This window comes from Ixodes scapularis, unplaced genomic scaffold (assembly GCF_016920785.2).
Source record: "Ixodes scapularis isolate PalLabHiFi unplaced genomic scaffold, ASM1692078v2 PGA_scaffold7__128_contigs__length_106722199, whole genome shotgun sequence".
Taxonomy (NCBI): Eukaryota; Metazoa; Arthropoda; class Arachnida; order Ixodida; family Ixodidae; genus Ixodes; species Ixodes scapularis.
Window position 1 is genome coordinate 38,063,993 of NW_024609882.1, and position 22,101 is coordinate 38,086,093.

General features: G+C 44.7%; 1 protein-coding gene across 1 annotated transcript in view; it reads right to left on the reverse strand.

Moving 5' to 3' along the window:
• LOC8024183 (trichohyalin) overlaps window positions 1–22,101 on the reverse strand; it is a 44,683-nt gene that overhangs the window by 15,131 nt on the left and 7,451 nt on the right. Inside the window, exons 4-14 of the mRNA XM_029966754.4 lie at window positions 21,902–22,027; window positions 21,153–21,326; window positions 20,930–21,079; window positions 20,143–20,397; window positions 16,846–17,118; window positions 14,567–14,728; window positions 11,459–11,788; window positions 9,971–10,138; window positions 8,923–9,189; window positions 7,266–7,565; window positions 3,221–3,306 (exon numbers count right to left, since the gene is read on the reverse strand). Of these exons, the coding sequence (XP_029822614.2) occupies window positions 3,221–3,306; window positions 7,266–7,565; window positions 8,923–9,189; window positions 9,971–10,138; window positions 11,459–11,788; window positions 14,567–14,728; window positions 16,846–17,118; window positions 20,143–20,397; window positions 20,930–21,079; window positions 21,153–21,326; window positions 21,902–22,027 (2,291 nt within the window). The remainder of the gene's footprint in view (window positions 1–3,220; window positions 3,307–7,265; window positions 7,566–8,922; window positions 9,190–9,970; window positions 10,139–11,458; window positions 11,789–14,566; window positions 14,729–16,845; window positions 17,119–20,142; window positions 20,398–20,929; window positions 21,080–21,152; window positions 21,327–21,901; window positions 22,028–22,101) is intronic.

A 22,101-nucleotide genomic window follows, 5' to 3' on the forward strand; every position in this document is an offset into this window, starting at 1 on the left:
GGTGGCCGTAGCATCGGCTTTCCCTCACGACCCTGGAGTCTGCTTGTCACGTGACTGAACTCGGCGAATAGCGTCGCCGCGTGCGCCGCCTCGCATGGAAAACAGGAAAGGAGGAGAGGGAGGCAGAAGCAGGGAACATACGCCGGTGCGCCAGCAACGTCGGCGAAGCGACCGTACTGGTGGCTTTCCTGCACGGCGTTGGATTATTTGTTCCTTGCGTATTCGATTTCGGCGAATAGCGGCGTGGCGGCTCGGAGAAAACTAACAAGCAACTCTGCTCCCCCTTCGGGAGAGCAAATTGAAGAACTCTATACTTTAGCACAACACCGCGCTTTTCACGCACCTTAGTCTTTCCAAAATCGACTGATTTAGCGGTTTTCAATGACGCTCAGTGAGTTCTTAATTGGAATCATATGTTAATCCTTACCAATTAGAAGTTAAGTAATGAACTACAGTTAATTAATTAACTTATCATGACAAAATATGTACAAAACTGGAAACATTGGGTATAATATTTTCGAGCAACATGACTTGGAATGAGCATGTACCATACTTGAGAAATACGCTTTGCAGAGTTGTAGGCGTTATGAATAAAGATTGATATCTTACCCGCCAATGTTAAAACCACCCTGTACAGATATCTTTTTCATACTCATTTATGTTTTAAGCAGTTCGTATGGGGCACTACTTGCATAACTAACATCAATCACTTGTGTATGCTTCAGAAAAAAAATGCGCTAAGAATCATCGCTAATGTTCCATATTTTCATCCCCCATTGCCCTTGTTTGAAAGGTATCATGTATCTCATTTTTACAGCCAGCGTCTTCTTAAACTACGTCTATACTGTAAAAGGAAAAATCGTCACTCGAACAAGCCGGCATCACGGAAAATCACACTATTTATATAACAAGAGCTAAACGACCCTCCCATATGCCACTATCAAAAACTAACTTCGGCTTGCAGAGAATGAAACATACGCTACCAGCTCTACTGAGTGGTCTCGTTTCACGCGATATTGATATCAATTTACTCACTCGCAAATCTATACCTTCCATATTTTGCTAACGTTTCATCCATCGTCTTGGGGTCTTCTATAGTTACACGCACCATTTGCAGTGTTTATATGTGAGCACTCGTTTTTTGTTTTTTTTTCTGCGTTGTCCTCTTTTTTTGTGTTGGTTGTTCAGATGCCATTGCTGTTCTTTGTGTTGCGCTTGCTGTTTCTTATAGAGAACGTCCTCCCCTTTCGGTGTTTCTTTTTGACACAAATGTTGTTCGTTGGGGGGCCGGAACTTTGTCAGGCCTCACCACTGACGAAGTTCAATTCAATTCACTCGTCCCCTTATATTATTTACCCCTGGACGTATAACTCACGCGCACAGACCGCATTTATGTAGCTTTCACGGTGTTTTTACAAACTTTCCAAAAAAAAAACAAAAAAAAAACAACCTTGTATAAGTGTGAGTGTGAATGGACGAACACATACAATACTTCGTTCCACCTTAGAATGCAGTGCAACAGACGTCACGAGCTATCTCGGCGGATCAAGTGCTCCAAGTGGTCCACGTGGCTTCACACTCCGCGCGTCACTCTGCTCAACCAGAAGGTCACTTGACAAGCTCCGAGCTATGGTTTGGCTCCGGTGGCTCATATGTAGTCTGCCGCGTTACATGATAAGGTGGAACAGAGTACTCTAAAACTCATTGTGTAAATGCAGGCACGTGTATTAACTGCAGTAGAAACTGCAGTTAATACACGTGCGCAGAATCCAGTGTTGAGAAGATCCGAACGTGTGCACGTGGCGCCTCCCGTATCGAGCGCCACAGGTCTCGAGCGATCTCACAAGAGTGAGTTGGTGCTTGGGAATTTGTGGGGCATAACGTCATCGTGTGCAAGTGTCACTCTGCCGAGTAATTCACAGTGCCTCCAAACACCGCGTAAAATAAGAATGTCAATTATGGTTCCCCTGTGTGATCTAGGTATGGAAGTTACCAGCATAAAGGCGTCAGCGGAGAACATGTAAACGTAACGTTGCCATACAAATAAAGTACACAACATTCCCGGATCGATTAGCGTTTATACTATCTGACATAAAGAAATAGCGCCTACGTCTGAGGCGAACCATCTACTATAGTTTAGATTAAAAATCATTGGTATTTGTTTAAGCTGGTACTATCCTTTTTTAAGTTATTTCTGAAATTCATTGTAGCAACAATAAAATTATTAAGATACCTTGGAGTCGCAAGCATTCGAAACCTCACACAGGTAAAATGGGCGTAGGGAACAAAGTCTAGAGGCTATATACTTTCTATGTGTACAAAGTTACTAATTTTAGGTATAAAATCTCTGGAAAATCTCTGAGCAGGAACTGTGTGCTCTTTTAGAAACTATCTCTGATGCACGTTGCAACAAACAAAAAATGATCACGAGATTCTGAAGATCCATTAGAAACTACACACAGACATATGATGCACGAAATGACGTAGTGAGTCACAAAAAGTGGGCGGGTGTCATGAGAAGCTTTGATTTTATAATTAATAGATGAAACAGAACACAATTTATAAACCAGAAGTTCCACTTTTGCTTTAAAGGAAAAATAAAACGATCTTCCTTATTTTTACAGAAGTGCAAAGTGCAGCGCTCAAACACACGATCACGAATATTTAATAAAAACAAAGGCTTGAAACCTTATATAAAAGCTATGTTTAGCGCAAGTTCGTCTGCTTCTTGCACATAGGTTGGGGATGACGTCAGAACGTAGAGCTCTTATTGGCTGATTGACAAAAAAAAAATAGTGGATAGACCTCAAGGCATCTAGCATTGACGTCTACCGACTATCCATCCAATCAAAGCCAATCAGAACTCGGCATCTTTCTGAGGTCATAGCAACCCCTGAGCAAGAAGCAGACGACTTGCTCCCCGGATTGGTCCGATTGAGTATGCTCAGAGACGGAGCCGGGGGAAGGAATTGCTTGCGTTAACTTGAATGAGTATATTGCGAAATAGCACACTTATGGCATACACATTAAGAGTTCTAATTTGGTTTTGGTTGAAACGATATTTATGCTGATAGCCGTTCTTTTCTAAGCACCATTTTTTGCAAGGTTGGTCCGGCGGGCTAGAATCTATCATCTTACGGGACAGGCACATTGACAATGGTAGGAATTAATACTAGCAATTAAGCTAGTTTAAAAAAAAAAGAAAGGAAAGCGACATCACCTTCGGAATGAGGTAGTTCGCCTGATCATGTCTTCATCTCTCACAGGCTTCGTTGATTCTCTCAGAGACTCCGTTTGCTGGACGACCTGATGGGAAACCGACGCAATTGAAGATGTGAATTAATTTGTCCAAGCCGTGAGATGCCTCCACTAGTTTCACCTTACGGTGTGCTGAATGGTAATTCTCCGATAATTATTGAGTGAAATGACAGATTTTGACATTATAATTTGACACTCTGAAAGTCTAAAACAAGTGACGTAACCTGTTTGTGTCTTTCTAAAATACCATAGCAATTACAAGATATGTATCTGGCTACCCAGTTAAGATTACTGTATATTTTCGAAATGTTCTGCTTAATTCCTACCCTTAATTGCTTGTGAAGGAGCCGTACTATACACAAGGCCAATATGTTTTCGGATAAAACTACAATTTATAGAAAATTTGCATCGTCTACAAGCTTTATTAGCACCAGGCTAAACCCGAAATCTCCACGAATACGAAAAAAAAACGGTCTCCGAGTCCAGTAATTTTAAGCCATCTAGATGCATAAAAGCATGCTCGAGCAGTGATAATAATATGGTATAAAAAAATTAAAATAAATCACAATTTTTTTTTAATTTAAAGTATCACCAGACAAATGTTAAATAGCGCAAAATAATCTCTAACTGTAGTATATACGGGGTGTTTCACGAAAGGAGGACAAAATCGATATTGCGAAAACAACGCATTGCACAAAAGAAAAAAAAAAAGAAAAAAAACTTGTGTCGTTTTAATCCTAAAGGCCAGAGGCATATTTAGGGAAGTTATTAAAGTTCGGAATAATTAGGTTGGTAATTATTTTCGCATAATTATTTTTTCTAAATATTGACTTTAAGGACATGGTTTCATTTGGAAACTTGCTGAGCATCATCGAAAGACACTAAATAAAAAAAAAAAAGAATTGGAGGGCGATAGAAGGCACGCGCTGCAGTTTACAGCTTTCTGAAAAACCGCACAACTTTGACGGGTTTGTGAGTTTCGGTTTGCAATCGGAGCAGTTCTCGGTACCGACGGCACCGCGCCCCGAGGGGAAATAGTGCAGCCTGCTTCTGCTGTGTTGCGCGAGGACAGCGAAGCAGATGTTGGTTGCACTATTTCTCCACGGGACGCGGTACCGTCGATGCCGAGAAGCGCTCCCATGGCAAACCGAAACTTAAAAGCCCGTTGAAGTTGTGCTGTTTTTCAGGAAGCTGTAAAATGCAGCGCGTGCCTTCTATCGGACTCAAATCTTTTTACTTAGTGTTTTTCAATGATGCTCAGCTAGTTTCCAAGTAAAACAATGCCCTGAAACTCAATATATAAAAATTAATTTCGCGAAACACGATAATTATCCCGAACTTTAATAATTTTCTTAAATAGGCCCCTGGCCTAGAACCAAAACAATACAAGCCTTTTTTTTTTTCTTTTGGTTCGAGGCGTAGTTTTTGCAATATCAAATTTGTCCACCTTTCGTGAAACACCCTGTATATGACGCAAAATAAGGGGTTGCGCAGATAAAGCCACTGATTGATGCAAAATAAAGGGGGTTAAGTTTAATGTTTGATCAGAACGCTGAGAAACAATTTAAAAACTTAGGTAAACACTCCAAAAAAGAAAAAAAAATGGAGAAGGGAGATGCAAATGGTGAAAAATGCCTTCGTCGACGTTTTGGCAGTGGTACGGCATTTTCGGGACGTCCCGAAGAAGGCAGTGTAACTGCCGAAACGTCGACCAAGGCCTTTTATGCCCCCCCCCCCCCCCCCCACTTGCATCCCCCTTCTCTATTTTTTTTTTCTCTTTTTAGCATTTTGACCTAAATTTGTAAATTGTTTCTAGCAGTCTCCTTATCACACATTAAACTGAACCCCCCCCCCTTTTTTTTTTGTTGCATCCATCAGCTCTTTGTCTGTGCAACCCCTTCTTTCGCGCCTTACTGTAAAACCCTTAATGTTCGCGAGCCCTTAATTTTCGCAAATTTCTCGAATTCAAAAATTTTAAAAATTCAACGGAACGCGAACATTTCGGTCCTTAAGAGTTTCAATGCAGGCGTCTGGGATTCGCGAAATTTAATGGCCGCGAAAATAGCGGTGTATTCCAGTATATTAATAAAGCGTTTGTTACTTGTTTTTTTTTCTCACAAGCGATATATATATATATATATATATATATATATATATATATATATATATATATATATATATATATATATATATATATATATATATATATATATATATATAACGGGCATGGTGGCGGGAGGCCGAAGGCGTGGGTATAAAACTGAGAAGAAAAAAACCCTTAGTGAAAAACAGCAACAACGGACGATTTAATCTTCGACGTTTCGGCCGGAGTCCGGCCTTCGTCAGGAAGACTTCCTGACGAAGGCCGGACTCCGGCCGAAACGTCGAAGATTAAATCGTCCGTTGTTGCTGTTTTTCACTAAGGGTTTTTTTCTTCTCAGTTTTATATATATATATATATATATATATATATATATATATATATATATATATATATTTCGATTCTTTAAATTGACTGGAGACAAAACACCGATCCCCTCCCAAATATAGAAAAATAAAATAAAGAAAACCATATCAACGAAGAACGAAAACAACATACACAACCTCCCCACGACGTTCGATATTACCGTGGGCTAGAGCGCGCACTCCGAAACGTCATCAAGACAGTGCATAGGAAAGAGAACCTCGTGCGTCTTGCAACGTGACTCGCACTTCCTGCTTGATAGCAATCCGAGTAAGCGTACCGCTACGCCATGGCACAAAGGTTGTCATTGTCCACCGCCTCCTGTCCTGAAGACAGCAAACCGTGTCTGAGGCACAATGTGCCATTGGACCCGTTCCAAGGGCTCGGGGCACAGCGCGCCGAGAGTCCACGACTCTGCAAACCCTGGAGCAGCGCCAAGTCCTTCTTGCAAGACCTGTCTCCGGCAAAGAGTCGGCCAACGGGCCACGACTACCACGCAGTTTTTCGTGCCGTTGCACCCGGAGGTGTTGACGATTCACTAATTGGCCAGAGAAATTTAAGCCGGAACCAGCCTTTTTTCTTTTTTTGATAGTATGTTCCGAATATGGGCAGCTTTAACAGGCAATTTTAAATAACTGGTTTCAGAAAATTGCGAAGGCCGATGAGCCATGTTATTGCAATATTTCTTGCTGTATAAGGGAAAAATGATATATTTGTTGCTACACACTTCAAGTCTAAGTATTTCAATAAAAAACCTTTCTCGTATATTAAGGACTTGTACTCTTACGTAGATCAAGTTGATTCTCCATCAAACTCTCCCTTTTTTTTGTCTCTGACAAGGCAAGGCGATTATCGGTTTGCCTAGTGAGTTAACGAACTGCAGCTGGGAGCACGTACGCCAAAAGCTCGCAATGCAGAGCCCAGGGACCCTGAGCGCAATCCCCATCCCGGCCCGTTTCGATCTAGATGAGCATGCATGTACCGGCGTGCGGTTGTGTGCCCCTACTGCTTGATGCACGTTAAAGACCCCCGGTTAGCGGTGGTACCGCATTGGTTAAATTTCTCATCTGGAAGTTAATCAACCCCAGTGGACGTTTCTCAGCGTCCACCGGGGTTGATTAACTTCCAGCTGCTTAAACATGCACGTACAGAACACAATTACAATTATACACGGGCCATTCAACGTTTATAGCACACACAAGCCCGAATTTCACTTGCTCTCATAGTCGCAACCGGATGCCGTTCAATGCGGAGAGCTAGTCGTCTGCTACTTGCGCAGGAGTTGCCGTGACGTCAGAAAGACGCCGAGCTCTGATTGGCTCTGATTGAAGGATAGTGGGTAGACCTCAAAGCAAGTTGCCTTGAGGTCTACCCACTATCCTTCAATCAAAGCCAATCAAAGCTCGGCGTTCTGACGTCACTACAACCCCTGAAAAAGAAGCAGACGAGCTTGCGCTCCGCATAGCCAGAGAGTTTCAGTCATCCAACAAGTATACAACATTAAGAACCACCCAAGCATTCACTTGCTTGTCCTAATCCTTACCTTCTGCAGGATGCCCATGAGGTCATCCTTCGGCGTGGAACCCATCCGCAGCGGTCGACGAACTGCCTGAGCCTTGCTTTGGTCTTCGGCGAAGATGCCTTCCAACTGCACCAAGTCCGTCATCTTTTTCACGTCCGCGATCAAGTCTGACACTAGGGCTTGCACGTCCATCGTTGCGGCCACCCTCTGACGCCAGTCTTCACGTTCTCGGTCCAGGCGCTCCTTTTCGCGTCGCACTCTTTCAAACTGAGTCTTGAGGCGACCGTTGGCATCCTTCACTTGCTCCAGTTCCGCTTGTAGCTGTGGCATGAAAACCAGGAAGAACAGATTCATTTCTGCCTAAGCTCCATGGGGAGCTGGCCGAACCATTCGAACAGTGCCAACAACCGACATCTCTAGGCCTTAGTGCTCATATGGGCTTGCAGCTACAGGATTCCCTCCTCATGCCCACACACTGCAAGAAACGAAATTCTTAGCATGCTTTGTATAATCCTATGGCAAGTAAGGACGTAGCCTAGTAAGCTATGATCATCTGGAAACGTACGAAGCGCTAGAGCTCATTGATAACTCTTATTTTTCATTTCTTTTTAGCGTCAGACAGTTAGTTTTTAGTCAACATTGCTAGTTGCGATTTATAGGATTGAAATGGTGGAGAGTTTTTAGTATTGCGTATAGGAGCAAAAGAAAGCGCAGCGTGTTTGCGTTAGCGTTGCGTGCACTGAGCACACGCGTCGTCGCCATGCGCCAATCCGAGACGCAGTTTGGGCTCCGCGCACGTGCGGTGGCGACGACGCTATTCCTTCGCGTTCACCAAGCACTTGCGTACGCTATTCTAAAATTCGCTATTAGTGAGTTTAAGTATTGCGTATACGAGCGAATGTAAGCACTCTGCGTATGGGTTAGCGTTGCGTGTTCCACAATGCGCGTGCTCGGAGCCCGAACTGCGGTCTTGGACTGGCGTATGGCAACGACGCACATGCGCAGCGTAGGACACGCAATGCTAACGCAAATGCGGTATACATTCGCTTTTTCTCCTTTACGCAATATCGGAAAGTATTAGTGTTGTGTATAGGAGCAAACGCAAGCACTCTGCGTTTGCACTTGCGCTGCATGCTTCACACTGCGCGTGCTCCGTACGTACGCAAAGTCGCGAGCTTTACGTACGCTCGCTAGCTATCGATTATTGTGTGCGTACGCGGTGGTCCCCTGCGTTCTCGTCTCGTTGCTCTCGTCACACGCGGAAGAGCGCCAGACTCAGATCGGCCTGACAGAGTACCGGCCTTGGATTACTCGGAGCAGTTTGCGATGTTAGATCTGCATGACGCTGCAACTGCTCGCATAGGAGTTTGCGTTCTGCAGTACGATAGAAGTGCAGGTTTGACGCGCTCCGCAGTGTTTTCATTGAGAGCTTGAGTCCGTCGCAAGCAGTATAAAGCGACGGCGGGCGGTTTCAATTTCTCTCCAAATAGCAATATGTACTTCCATTCTGCTTTTATCACTCAGGAAAAAAATGCTAGGTCACTGAGCCGCGGTAGCGTGCGCGGCGTCTGATATTCCGCAGAAGAGAGCTACAGCTCATGATCCAAGCGCGTTCCACTGCCCAGTAGACAAAGACAGTAGCACGCAGAAGCCCGGTACCGTAACGGTCAATACTTGCCTCTAGAATATCTTTGGAGACATCGTCCTGTCCACCTTCGAGCTTTCTCCGCAGGTCCTGTATGGTCTTGTTTGCGTTCTCCCTCTCGGTCTCTCTGTCCGCCTCTGCTTTAAGGAACCTTTGGCGGAGGTCTTTTAACGAAGCCTCGGTGTCGCTCATGACCTTCTGCAGGTCAGCGCGCTCTTTCTCCCAGGCCAGCTCGAGGCGCGTCTTGGCGTACAGCTTGGTGGAACCCCGACTTGCTTCAAGCAGGTTCCGTTCTTCATACTGCACAAGAAGGCAAGGTTATCTTAATTACGTTTCATCTTTTTAATTAGTCCTTTTTTACCCATGCACGGGTTTCTCTTAACGTAATTTCGAATATCAATGTTCAATTAAGCTTTAAAGACTAAAGACTGCAGTGGTAACTTTAACACACATTAACCTACCACCGCGTAAAAATAACGCGTACCACAATTACTTGTGAATGGGGCCAGCTGAACATGAAAAACACACACTTGCATGCTCAGCTTTTAAGCCCATAACAGCGTACCACCACAACATGAATAGCTAATGGACACACTAACTGATTTAGTTGAATATACCGTACTACGATCTCCTCACACTTATGCGGCCTGTGTAACTCCGAGTTTGGTTTGACATACTCATACACGGCCTTGACGCATCTCTAATCTCACGAAGAAAAACCTGTAGGTAAGCAGCCATTCTTTCGACGTACAAATTTTGTCCCGCGCATGGCTTAGAAATATTCAAGGCAATCTTTTGCCACGACCCTGTGCCCTAAGATTGAACGACACTTTATTTATTATTTGGATGTTAAAACAAACTTTGGGAGCAACAGCGGCCTGTGTGGACGCTAAAATGACTGTTCTGCTCAAGTATTATTTCACAAATTAGTGGGTGAATAGTCAATGGTCATGCTTAAAAAAAATACCTGCATGGGCATCAACCGAATTAAGTCTTTGTTAGCATTTTCTGCTTTAAGTTGGTTACGAGTGACGGCTGTAACCAAATCGTAATGGACTAATACAACGAAACGCGCGGTTACCTGATTCAGCTTGGACTTGAGGTTCGAAAGCTGAATCTCCCAGGAGCTTTTGTCCGCATCAATCTGTATCCGGAGCTTACGATTGTCAGTCAGGCTCTCCTCGAGCTGATTTTTGAGGTCGTCCGCTTGAATCCTGAGTTCCTCTGCCTTCTTCTGAATGGTTTCGAACTGAAAGGTGAAAAATGAAGCGCCACCCCTGTTAATTCAAGAAAACGTATCTTTAAAGTCAATCTTTATTAACTACCACATTAATCACAATATGTATGATAAATAAACAAAATTACAGGTAAAAAAAATGAAAACTCTGACCGACAAAGCTAATATTTATGGAAGATTAAAATTTATTTCGGAGACTTTCGTCACTCTAACTTTGGTAGTGAGGTTACCCAACGTCAAACTCTGCAGTCCCATTGCCTGCAGTCGATGTTTTTTATTTTTTATTTTTCTTCAAAATGGACATGACGGCAAAATCGATGTAACAAATATCTGAAGAAAATTGCGACGCCACGTAAGTGGGTACGTTGGGCAGGAGTGAGTAACGGTGAAAAGTTCCAATTTTATCGTATAAAGACTACACCATTCTAAGTAATGTTTACATTCCTGTATACTGTTTTTGAGTTTACTGGTGAGGTAAGAAATGTCGAGTTATTGGTTCAGGACGCATACGATACTTCTAATATTTCACAGAAGAGAGCTTTTGTGCGTGCTCAAAACACACCGCACAGCGTAGTAGACGAAGATCGGAGCGTGCAAAAGGATATTGCTGGAAATGATCGACAGAGCCGGAAGATGTGCACGGCACCTTCAATTATACAATTTAGGTTCGTTTTTATTGTTATAGACTTGAAATTCAATGCATCAATCTAGCAATATAATGTTGGAATGCTTATTGTAATGCTTAAGTATTTCGTTATCCAACAAGCCTGACTCGGCAACCCTTCGAGCTCGCCGTCTAGAAGAAAAAGTCTTGAATACCTTACTAGCTTCTGCGAGCGAGGCTCAAAAGAAACGTCGAATCTTGGTGATGAGCTAAAGCAACAACAGGACTAATAAATATCTCACGTGGAGTGTGTCGATCGGTCAACAGTTCCAATGCCAATGTACATTTAGTCAAGGAGTTAGCTACTGAACCCTCAAGGTGTATCGCCCAACTTCTCGTGAAATTTTATAAGCTATAATGTCATCAGGTTGTTTAGCACTGGGCCTGTTCCATAACTCATTCATATACCTGTCATACAAAACAATGGTTTATAATTTGCAAATTTCACTAGTTAAGATAGAAACCTTAAACGGGAAAAGGTCATATTAAATGTGGAGTTATTGACTTAGTGACTTCACCTGAGACGGGGATTTTGTCTAGGAAGAAACAAAGACAGCTTCTCCGAGTTTGTTTCGTCCTGTAGAAAACCCGAGCCTCGGGTAAAGGCGCTGCATTTAGCCTTCACTAGCTTGCTTGCACAATCGGTGAGTTATTTCCAGGTTACTCACTGCCTCTTTCCCGCGCGATCGTTCCCTCCGTAGCGAACTGCTCTTGAGTGCGCTGATCTCCTTGAGGGCTTCGTCCAGCTTCTCCCGTATCTGGTCCCTCTCCCTGGCCACGGACACGATCTGTGCCTGCTGTGAGTGCATCTCGCCGGTCATGAAGCACACCCGCTCCTCGTAGTCTGCCCGCATGGCGGCCTGCTCTGCCTTGTGCACATGGCTGGAGTGGTCCAGCCGGGCCTTGAGCTCGTGCGTTTCTCCCTTGCCCAACTGGAGGGTCCTCAGACTACGCTCGGACCGCTCCAACTCCGCCACGCGCTTCATCAGTTCCTCGTTCTGAATGGACAAGTATTGACAGACAGTTCCGGCCGAGTCATATAACCTCCTATAGGTGACGTGTTGAGAAGAGGAGCACACCAATCAAATAAATGGCGGCACAGCGAATTCGCAGCCAGCGCGCGATGTCATTGATAAAAGTACGTGGGCGTGTTTGCGGGTAAACAAAAACGCACGAGGTTGCGCAATGACCAGACTGACTTGCACGCCGTATAGGCCGTTTCACATTAAGTCCGAGCGCAGCCGACGCTACGATGAGTACGATCGGATGGGGCGAATCAAACAGCGCTAAACGTGCATCGTCACGGTGCTTGTCGCCTGGGTGCGTTTGGGTTACCGGTTAAATCAATCACCCGCAGAAAAGGATCGTGGCACATTTACAGTGTGCGATTAGTTTATCTTCTTGGACTTAGGGCTAGGTGGCGCAAGCTACCGCCCGTTACGTGTGGTATAGCAATTGACATCCATCCATTTATAGTTTAGCCGGTGAGAGCAATCGCACAAACACGACTAGCGCTTTGATGGTGCAATTTTGGCGCTGAATGATTGGCACCTTCGGATCGTAACATCGGCTGCGCTCGGAGTCTCGGACTTAATTTGAAGCGGATTATAGACTACTCCAGCTGGGCCCAGTCAGTTCCTCGTTCTGAAAGGAAAAGAACCGCGGACACGTGGCTCCTCCTTTCGCGGCATCTCGGGTCTAGACGGTAGTCGATCCGTAAATTGGCGAGTGTAAGAGTCGGCCAGCGAAGGCAATGAAGCCCTCAGTTGGCTCAACCTTATTCACAGTGTGTTCCACGTCGTGTCGTTACTGTCTCTTTTTTTTTGCTAGGTTTGAGCGTGATGAAACTAGGAATGGTTCTTGTGCACTACATCAAAACGAAACACAACCCTGCGTAAAGAAACTTGAAGAAGAAAGAAAACTATTTTCTACAACCCACAGAGGGGGGTAGCCGACATTTCCCTATAAAGAAGCTAAGCCTCTTCGTAAAACGTCCGCTGCCACTCTGAGACTTTCACGAAGGTTCCTTCAAAATTATCTGCTCTCGTAGTTAATGATGTCCGACAATACACCCTTGGAATTCCCGCCTTCTATTACAACAATAACTTATTGGTGTAGTCGATCTATATATGAGTAAACAAACCCTGGCAGAAGTTCTTTTTTCTTTTAGCTAATTATTGTTGCAGGCCCGATACCACTCGAGGCACTCACTCTAAAGTTGCCTTCACAGTGCTCGTACGTAATAAGAAGAAAATAAAAAGAAAAGGTGTTTGCTGAAGACACGATGAAGCGATTATCGGCGTACAGGCCTCACGCTTGCTTCTTGCTTCTTGCATCTTGCTTCATACACATCTGTGCTTAAAAAAAAAAAAATGGCCGAAGACAGTTTGCCGTACGACCAATATGATACGAGCGTAATACATGGAGGAAGTATGCCTATGACGGTGTCTGCACGCTCTCTATTTTTTTAAGGTGTATTTTAGCACTATGACTGCTGTTTAAAGCACGTTTTGAAATGGCAGCTAGCCATAGCAGAAAAGGTTATACGAAAACACGATATGTTACAACTCCTTAATGACGGCGACTCTGATTACGCAATAAATATTATTCAAAGAAAAAAAAAAGTTGCCCGCGTTCCGGGCGGTGGACATTAGGTCGAATGCTGCAAGTAAGGAAACGCAGTGTTCAAGTCTGTCCCAACGCCAAGTTGACGCTCACGCGTATTTTACTTAGACATGTGTTTTGCGCACCGGAATGCTTTACCATGTAGGTTCGTGTTTTAGGCTTATAGTCTATATCGCATGCCTTTATGGTCTAAGCTCTCTGCTCCGGAGGTGCATATCTGAGCAAAATTCCAGCGATAAGTATACGAGTACACCACTCGCCATGCATACCAGACACCTTGTTCTTTTCATTTTACAATTTAAAGCTAACCGGAATATCGAGCATTCGAGCCTGCATAAGGGAATATAAATCATCTTTAAGTTCAACAGTTCGTTTGAAAATAAAGTGGACTTCCGCTCTAAAATAAATTGCTAAACGTAAAAAAAAAAATATATATTCAGGGGCTTAAATAAGGTGAGAAGGTAGGCCTGGCTGCTCGATTTGAGGCAGCCAGGGCGGGAACCACGATGCAGTTATTAAGCACCTTCATTGTTTGCTTTTCTAATCGCTTTCTTTGTCATCTCTTTCATACAATTTGAATCAGCCATATCAGAAACATAAATGATCTCGAAGTTTTCGATATAGTTAGCCAATGCGACTTACTGAAACTATAACGCCTTCTTAATAAAGAAAAGAAATGACAAAACTATTCATAATTAACATTTAATCACCGCTCACCCGATGAATGAATGCTGTGCCGCCGCCAACAAGCATTACATAAAGAAAGCGGAGTTATATTAGTTTCAACACGGATGCCGTTTTATAAGCGTTTTGCGCCTTCTTATGATAGCATTAGTTTTTTTTTTTCTTTTTTTTAATAATGGTTTGCAGTGTCAATCTTTACTTTCTTGCTAAGTTGAAGAAAACATTACCTCACTCTTATTAAACGAAAATTGTCTCGCGAGTACATTTTATGAGCGGAAGAGAAAAAACAAAAGAAAAACGGCACTAACTTACCGTCACACACCTACGCGCACCAACACGCATGTGACGCACTCAGAAACGCACTAACACATTTCCGGCCAGGCAAGCTTGAAGGCGGGAAACAGGTGCGAAGCGGTTGGTACTATACGTTTAGTTTACGTATACGGTGCCTACGTGACGTAACCTACCTTCCTGCGGATTTTCTCTTTGTCTTCCCGGAAGGAGCGTTCCGATTTTCGGAGCTCTTCGATGATGACGTCCCTCTCGTTCAGGTTCGAACGCATCCGGTTCCGCTCCGCCTCGATGTCCTTTAACCGGGTCACCTTGGCCTCCAGCTCACGTATCAAATTCTGGACAAGCAATTACAAGACCAAACTAAGCCTGCCTTTATCATATCTGATAAATTCGGCGGCGCACAGGGCGCCTTGCGAAGGAAATGGAATCAGATGTCGGGTCTGTGTGCAAAGTCACGTGACGGTGACGTCAGGTGAGTCCGTAATGTCACGTGATATTATGAAGTTACGTGACACCGAACGTAACGCAAAATAACGTGACGTCACGATGCCACGCCGTGTCATGACGTCACGTGACAACGTGGCGTCATGTGACCTCCGAATTTGACGTCAAGGGACGCGACGTTACGAAGCCACGTGACGTTTTGAGGCCACGTAACCTGTGTGTCGGTCAAGGCAAATGTGTTTGTTGCCTTTCTCGTGAAGCCCAGCCGTAGAGACTATAACACTTTCTTTGTTAGAATGAAGAGCGTGACTAGAGTGCCATCAGAATACAAAATTGCTGGTCCTGCGTCCCTGTTTAAAGAGCGTTCAGTTAAAAACGTTTACGCTTCAGAAACCGTATAGCTTCACGGCACTGACCTCATAAAAGCGTACAGAAAATTTCAGGTATCAGAGACACACTTCAGGAGGCTGCAAGCCGAGACGTTAAGGTATTCGTATGCAATATTTACAGACGAGACATCACAAGCTTCGCGCCATGCTTTTACGCGAGGATTCAACCCACACTAAATAAATTGCAAAGCTGAGTTTTGCGTAAAACGACACTGTGATTGGCAGTAGAGGTGCGGTCAGGTGCTGTAAATGTATTTCGTTTTGCGTAACATTTTTAAATAAACACCGAACGTTTAGTCTACGCTAATGTGAAACGAAGCCTATTTTATATCAAGGTAAAAACAAAAAGAAAAGCAATAATCTGGAGCACACAATCAGCATCGTTTCCTTCCCACTTTTTACTGTTTATATTAAATTAAACGTCCCAGTGTTAGAAATTACCAATTGTTTTACTTCAGTTATAAACGCGCGTAACTTAATATCGATTCACACCGAAGGTTTTCTTTTTTTTTTTGCAAGTTTTGCTTGAAGAGACATTTTACTTTAAATAATTCCGATTTTGATTTCTTCAATTTTGTAAAGTAGACACCCTTAGTTTTATCTCTGCTGTACGTCATACGCCTTTGCGCCCAAGACAGATCTTAGTTCCACTAAGTTCTGCCAGCAGCGCATGAACCCGCTGCCTCTAGTGTAGTGAGTACATTTAGCAATGCCATAAGTAGAGATAACTCTATTCAATGCATCTAAAGGAGCCGCGTGATCTCTTTCACCAGTGATGCCTGTGAAAGCCGGTGTCAACGCCACTAACCCACACTCTTTGCTGACTCCAACGCCGTACCGTCCCTAATTTCTCGTGTTTTCCATCGATAAATCCTTGTTCCTAAACAACCTTTTTTTTCTCTCTCTTGCGTTTTATTTTACTTAAGTGGAAGCATAGCAGAAGCTACAAGAGCGAGCTCCGGACTTTCAGCGTCCCTGCCAAGCACTCAAGCTCGTGCAAGCATCGTTCAGAGCAACAGGCTTGTGTGGTTTCGCTCGCGCATAAGGTTATTGGCGACGTGCACGACCAAAAAGCGTCGCTCGTCTTTCTAATTCACGATTGGTCAAACGGTCGCTATGACGAGTTTAATTTCACTTTCGTCGACGCAAATAAAAGCAATGTCATACTGTCAACTTTGACGGTGTTGATTTAAGAAACGCAATGACTTCAAGCTCGCGTCTTGCTTTTCACATAGACCATCGAATTTTTCGCTCGCAACGATCGACGAGTATACCTGGATCACAACCCGTCACTTCACGTCACGTCACGACCAGGACGTCAGGGCCAGAAACCATAAAGGCCGTTTCAGACACTTGCGTTTGAGTGCGTTTGACTGCGTTGCGTCGAGAACCGAAAGCGAGTCACCGGCACATCTGCGCTTCGTATGAAGCGTGGAATCCAATTGAAGGAATCATCTTGGCACGCGATATAAGCGGCAGGGATGTCCTGGTTTCTCGCAGCCGCAACGCAGTCAGACGCAGTCAAACGCAACTGTCTGAACCAGGCTTGAGAGGGCTTCACCGAGACATCTCGGCGCTATAATAGCAACGACACGGTACGGCGCTGTCGAGACTCGCACCTGGAACTCCGTCTTTTCCCTCGAAGAGACTTCCTGCCTCGCGTTGAAGTTGTCCCTGACGGTCTTGAGCTCGTTGCTGATGCGCTCGTGCTCCTTGCGGAGCTGCTTGAGCGCGGCACCCAGCTGGTCCTTCTCCAGCGTCAGCTTGTTCTTCATGGAGAGGAACTCTTCCTCGAGCAGCTCGTAGCGAGACGTCAGGTCGTCGTATTCCTCCCTTTCTTTCGCGGCATCTTTCTCCATCTGCTTGCGGTGGTCGGCGTTCTCTTGCTCGAGCTGGGAACAAGCGGAGACACGGTGTTTTCTTCGCGCACGTTCCCCTGTCGTCTACAGTCACCGACACCTTAAGAAACCTAGGTTGAAATCCGAGCATCATATTAGTGCTCCGCAACCAATCAGATTCAGCCATTAGACAATACGAGCGCCGAAGAGCAAATCCCGAAGCAAGCAGCGTGAACATCGCTGCGCCCTGCGCTACTAAGACTGTCAGGGACTACTGAGTAACGAGAGGAGAACGTAAGTTTACAAGTTACCTTAAAGTACGGAGATACTCTAAAGCAGGGTTGTTCAGAGGGACATGGGGCTAGAGCCGCAGACAAAACTACAAAACTTCATAAAGCTGAAAGGGAAATAAAAGAAAAAAAGAAAAGATGTGTTGGGGGGGGGGGGGGGCGCTCCTTTAAGAAGAAACGATAAAGGGGGGGGGGGGGGCAGTCCTTACCAAGGGGGCCGAATATAATCGTCGACAACAAATAACGCCAGGCCGCAGAACGTTTCTTCGACCCCTAAGCGAAAGTGAATGCACGGTTCGCTAGCCAGCCACTGCTCGTTGACGCCCGTTATCCGTGTACGGTTCGAAATTCTGTCTAGAACTATGAAGGAAACGCGGTCTCTGGACAGACCTATGAGTCAAAAAGCAGTCCAGCTGCAGGTACGTAGTGCAGTACAAAAGTGCCAAGGCTGTGAGCTTTTTCTCTTTTCTTAATTCTAGATGTTTTTTTTCTTTTGTTTTGTTTTGGGGACGCAGGAGTGGAAGGGGGGCACGCTCAGCGAGCCACACTTGGACCTGCGGAGAGCCGCATGCGGATCGCGGGCCGCAGTGTGGTCACCCCTGCTCGAAAGTGCACTTAGGTTTCGACATTTTAACTTTACTTGTGGCAGTGCCCTGATCTGCGTACACACTAATTCAGCTTCTACTAAATGAATATGATAAAAAAAAAACATTATTATCAACAATTTTATTTTCACAAAATATAAAAAGACTCTTTTTTTGAGATACAGAGTATAATTACAACTTTTATCATGATATAACATATGTCCAGGTCATCCCTACATTTCTTTTGTTTATCTGACATGTGAAACCACTATGCTATAATATGTGTAACGGACTATACTGGTTTTCCGCGATGTTTATTTTCTGTTTATGTAAAACTTATAATTTGCTTGGTGTATAGGCATTTTATGGTCTATATGTACTGTGCTGATGCACGTCTTTACTACTGTTCACCAGTTTTCATTTTTTTTTTGTAAAAATGCCCAAGTTGTGCTGTTTTCTTTTTAGGTTATTACTTTATCATATTTTTGATGAAACGCTGCTGCTCGTATTTGTTCCCAGGCAGCCTCATGCTGTCTTTGACAGCTTTTTTTTCTTCTTCTGGGGACTGTTCAGAAGAAAACGGGAAATAAACAAATTTAATTCAATTAAAATTTAAAAAAAATTATAGCAGAAGAGCATGCCTTTAATCCAATACTAAAACATTATGAAAACAAAAGAAAAATTCACACCCTTCCTTTTTACTGCCCAGAAATGAGCGAAGAGTCGGAAGAGCAAAGAAGTAGTGCGCAGCGATTGAATGGCACCGAACGGATTTGCCACAGGCAGGTTGGCGTTCAGTTTAGCAAGTGACCTTCGCCAAAGGAAGCTACGCCACGATATCTCATTGAACGCCCGGACACGGTCAACAATCATACTTGAGCTGCGCAGGGATTTGCCTATCGTGTTATCTGCGAACAAAGCCTGCAAAACATGTTTACGTGAACTTCGTGCGACATCAAGGGCGTTTCTTCAAACACCCTTCGGTAAAACGATCGTTCAACCAAACGACCGTCATTCGACCAACATTGTTCGATAGAACACCGTACGTTAGAAATATAGGAGGTCTCCCAGTATGGCGACTATGGTGGTCGTCAAGCAGCGGCAGAAAACTACAATTGTCATATTTAGACGGGATGAGGAAACGCCACCTAGAATTATCAAAACCCGTGCACGATACCATTTTCGACGTCATCAAAATGAAATCGACAGTAGACAGAGATTAGACTCAAGTGATGCGTCAGGGATCAATCAGATGAACCTCATGTGCAGTCAGTCCGTCGAAGGGCACTCCGTGTAGGGCTTGAACTCAATTGCCGAGTAAGCACTCTTCGAGTTACGATGACGTTACAGAAGAGTAGAGGAAGGTGTTGGGGCAGGGCTTTGATTATTCCAGGGGCCCTAAACTCGTCAAACACAAAGTTGGAGCCGAAAGTTCGCGGAGTGCGCCGATTGGACGCCGGCGACAAAAGCGCGAAGTCATCGTCGTTTTAGTCCAATCGGAGCGCTCCGCAAATTTCGGCCCCAACTTTGTCTTTCCTGAGTTTAGAGGCCGAGGAGTGTTGGGGGGGGGGGGGGGGGGGGCACGGTTGGGATGAGGTCGCTCTGCAAGCCTATATTCATCGTAAAGGGCGACATTTTTAGCGCAAGAGCGTAAAGGAGCACGTGTAGCGGAAAAGTCAGCGTCACGTTGGTCGGTGTCGGCGTCGGTGGGAGGAGAAAATCCTGATTGGTCGATAGGGTCATGACGTCACAGCCACATGACCTCGCGCGGGAATTCCAAACAATCCACAAAGCTCACGTTGAACGTGACGTCACGCGTGGAATGAAAGTGATGAAAACATGACGTGCAATGCGAATTAAAGGTCGCCGCACGTCTCAAATGATTTCCCTTTATAAAATAATTGATTGGCAAGCCTTCGGTTGTGAGCCAGACACGCTTGCACGGCTTTCTCGTTACACTCTTAAAGGCGAAGGTTATACGTCCACCTTTAATTTTTTTTTTTCGCTAGGTATAATCCCATTTCCTCAGTCAATAATTTTTTTTCACTCTTTCTCTCTCCTGCAGAAAAACGTCTCGCCATAAAGCGGAAAGATGCTTATCGAACGCGACGAGCCCGACGTCTGAATACACAGATCTCCAATGTCCCACAACTCGACGAGACCTGGCTCCGGCGAGAGGAATGGTTGGAGCGTCGTGTACGTACCTCCTGAAGTCGCGTGACCATCCGACGGTGCTCTCGCTCGAGCTGAACGACGCGATTCTGGGCCGCCAGCACTTCTTCGGCTTTCGACTTGGCCTCAAGTTCGTGCTCCCGTTCCATGCGCTCCCGCTTGCGCAGCTCGACGCGAAGTTTCTCCTCCATGTCTTCCATCTTGAGCTGCCAGTCCTCCTTCTCGCGTCGCTGGGCGTTTGACACCTGGCGCAGTTTCTCAGACATAGACTTGGCCTCCTGTTCTTTCTGGTGCAGGTTAGGACGTGAAGACAAGTAAAGCAGTAAGCTCCAGACTTACCATAGCAAACTAGAAAACAGAATCCCTCTCGATGTGCTGCAAATTAATATGAGGCAATCTGAAGGCGAACGCGGAATGGATGTCAAGTTTTGTAAGCAAAGACCATTTTATTTGGGCTAGCTACTTGTTCAAACAAACCTTTCGCGTTTATAAAACACGTTGCAGGTGTCAATGTTTGTCGGTACACCTAAATTTAACATAAATTGTTGTTAAGGTTGGGTAATTATTTAATCTTTCTCGACTACCAAACCCGGTGCATTCTTTTGGGGTTACATATTTCCGTTTTCTTTAGTCCGACGGAATCATAAAGAAGGTGGGCATCTAAAAACATATCAGTAGGACCACAGTGGATTCCAAATAGTCGCATCACACGCCCTATAGAAACCCACTGCACGCGTGTACCTAATATCTAGCCTAAAACGTGTTAATTCGTTTCTCCAGGATTGCCATAGGCAAGGCAATAGCGCCAAGAAATTTTACCTTTTCAAACTTGTCCACCGTTTCGTTGAGTCTATTCTTCATTGTAGTGTGCTCATCCTGTAAGCTTTTGATTTCTGCCTGCAGAAATTCTCGAACGTCCTTCAGGTTCTTTTCTAATTTCTTTTCGTGTTCCTGTTTTAACTTATTCTCCTGGAACAAAACGCAAAGACAACGGCATGAGGCCCCAGCACTTCTTGGCGGACAACGTACGGGTGAGCGTTACCTTCTCCTGGTACTGTTTCTCTTTCTCAGCCTCCTTCCGGGTCATCACGGCGAGAGTTTCCTTCATTTCGTTCAATTTCCGCCTCAAGTCGTCTCGCTCTTTGGTGAGGGCAGTTCCGACCTCAGCTGGTGTCATCGGCGACGCGGCGTGAAGTTTGGACTTTTCTTCCTGCAACTGAGAGTCCCAGGGGAGTAGGCAAATGCTGGTGGAACGTAGGCCACTCCTTTCTGTACTTATACGAAGAATGGCTACAATCATAGGGAGCCGAACACCCCTCTTCTCGGCTACCTCATAATCAAGCATGGCGACAATAGCAATAAACCGAAAAAAAAAATGCTACGTGTTTGTGCCAGAGCTGGGTAGATGTGAACGGTCGCCACCATAAGTGAATCTGATGTTTCTGTTTTCTTTGCTTCATCACTATCCTCACACTAAACATTTAGTGCGTATGCTTTTTACACCAACGCAGGATTTCTGTGTGGTTGGCATCGCCAGGTTCAGTGGCTGGGCACTTGGGTAAGATACTGGGAGATCAGTACTGCACGCCCTAATTTGGAATGCGGATACTGGCGCTTTCCCGCAAAGCGACTTCCTTAATTTTATCTTTGGAGCTCTGGCATCTTGAAAGTAGACTACCTGCTCAAGCTCAGAAAAGGAAATGCTGACGCTCACAAAGGGGACTATTATTGTGCTAACTTTTAAAGATTCTATGCCCGAAAGGCCACAGATGTAACTTATAAGACAATTACCTCGTTCCGTAGCTGGTTGCACTCTTTCTTTAGTGCCGTGTAGCTGCTTTCTGTGGACTCCAACTTCCCCTTGAGCAACTTTGCCTGGGTCTCAGCACCCTGAATGGCTTTTTTACGTTGTTCCATCTGTAATTAAACACATACAAAAAAACGCATATTTTAAATGACAATCGCGTTTTCTGCTACGCAGATATGCCCTT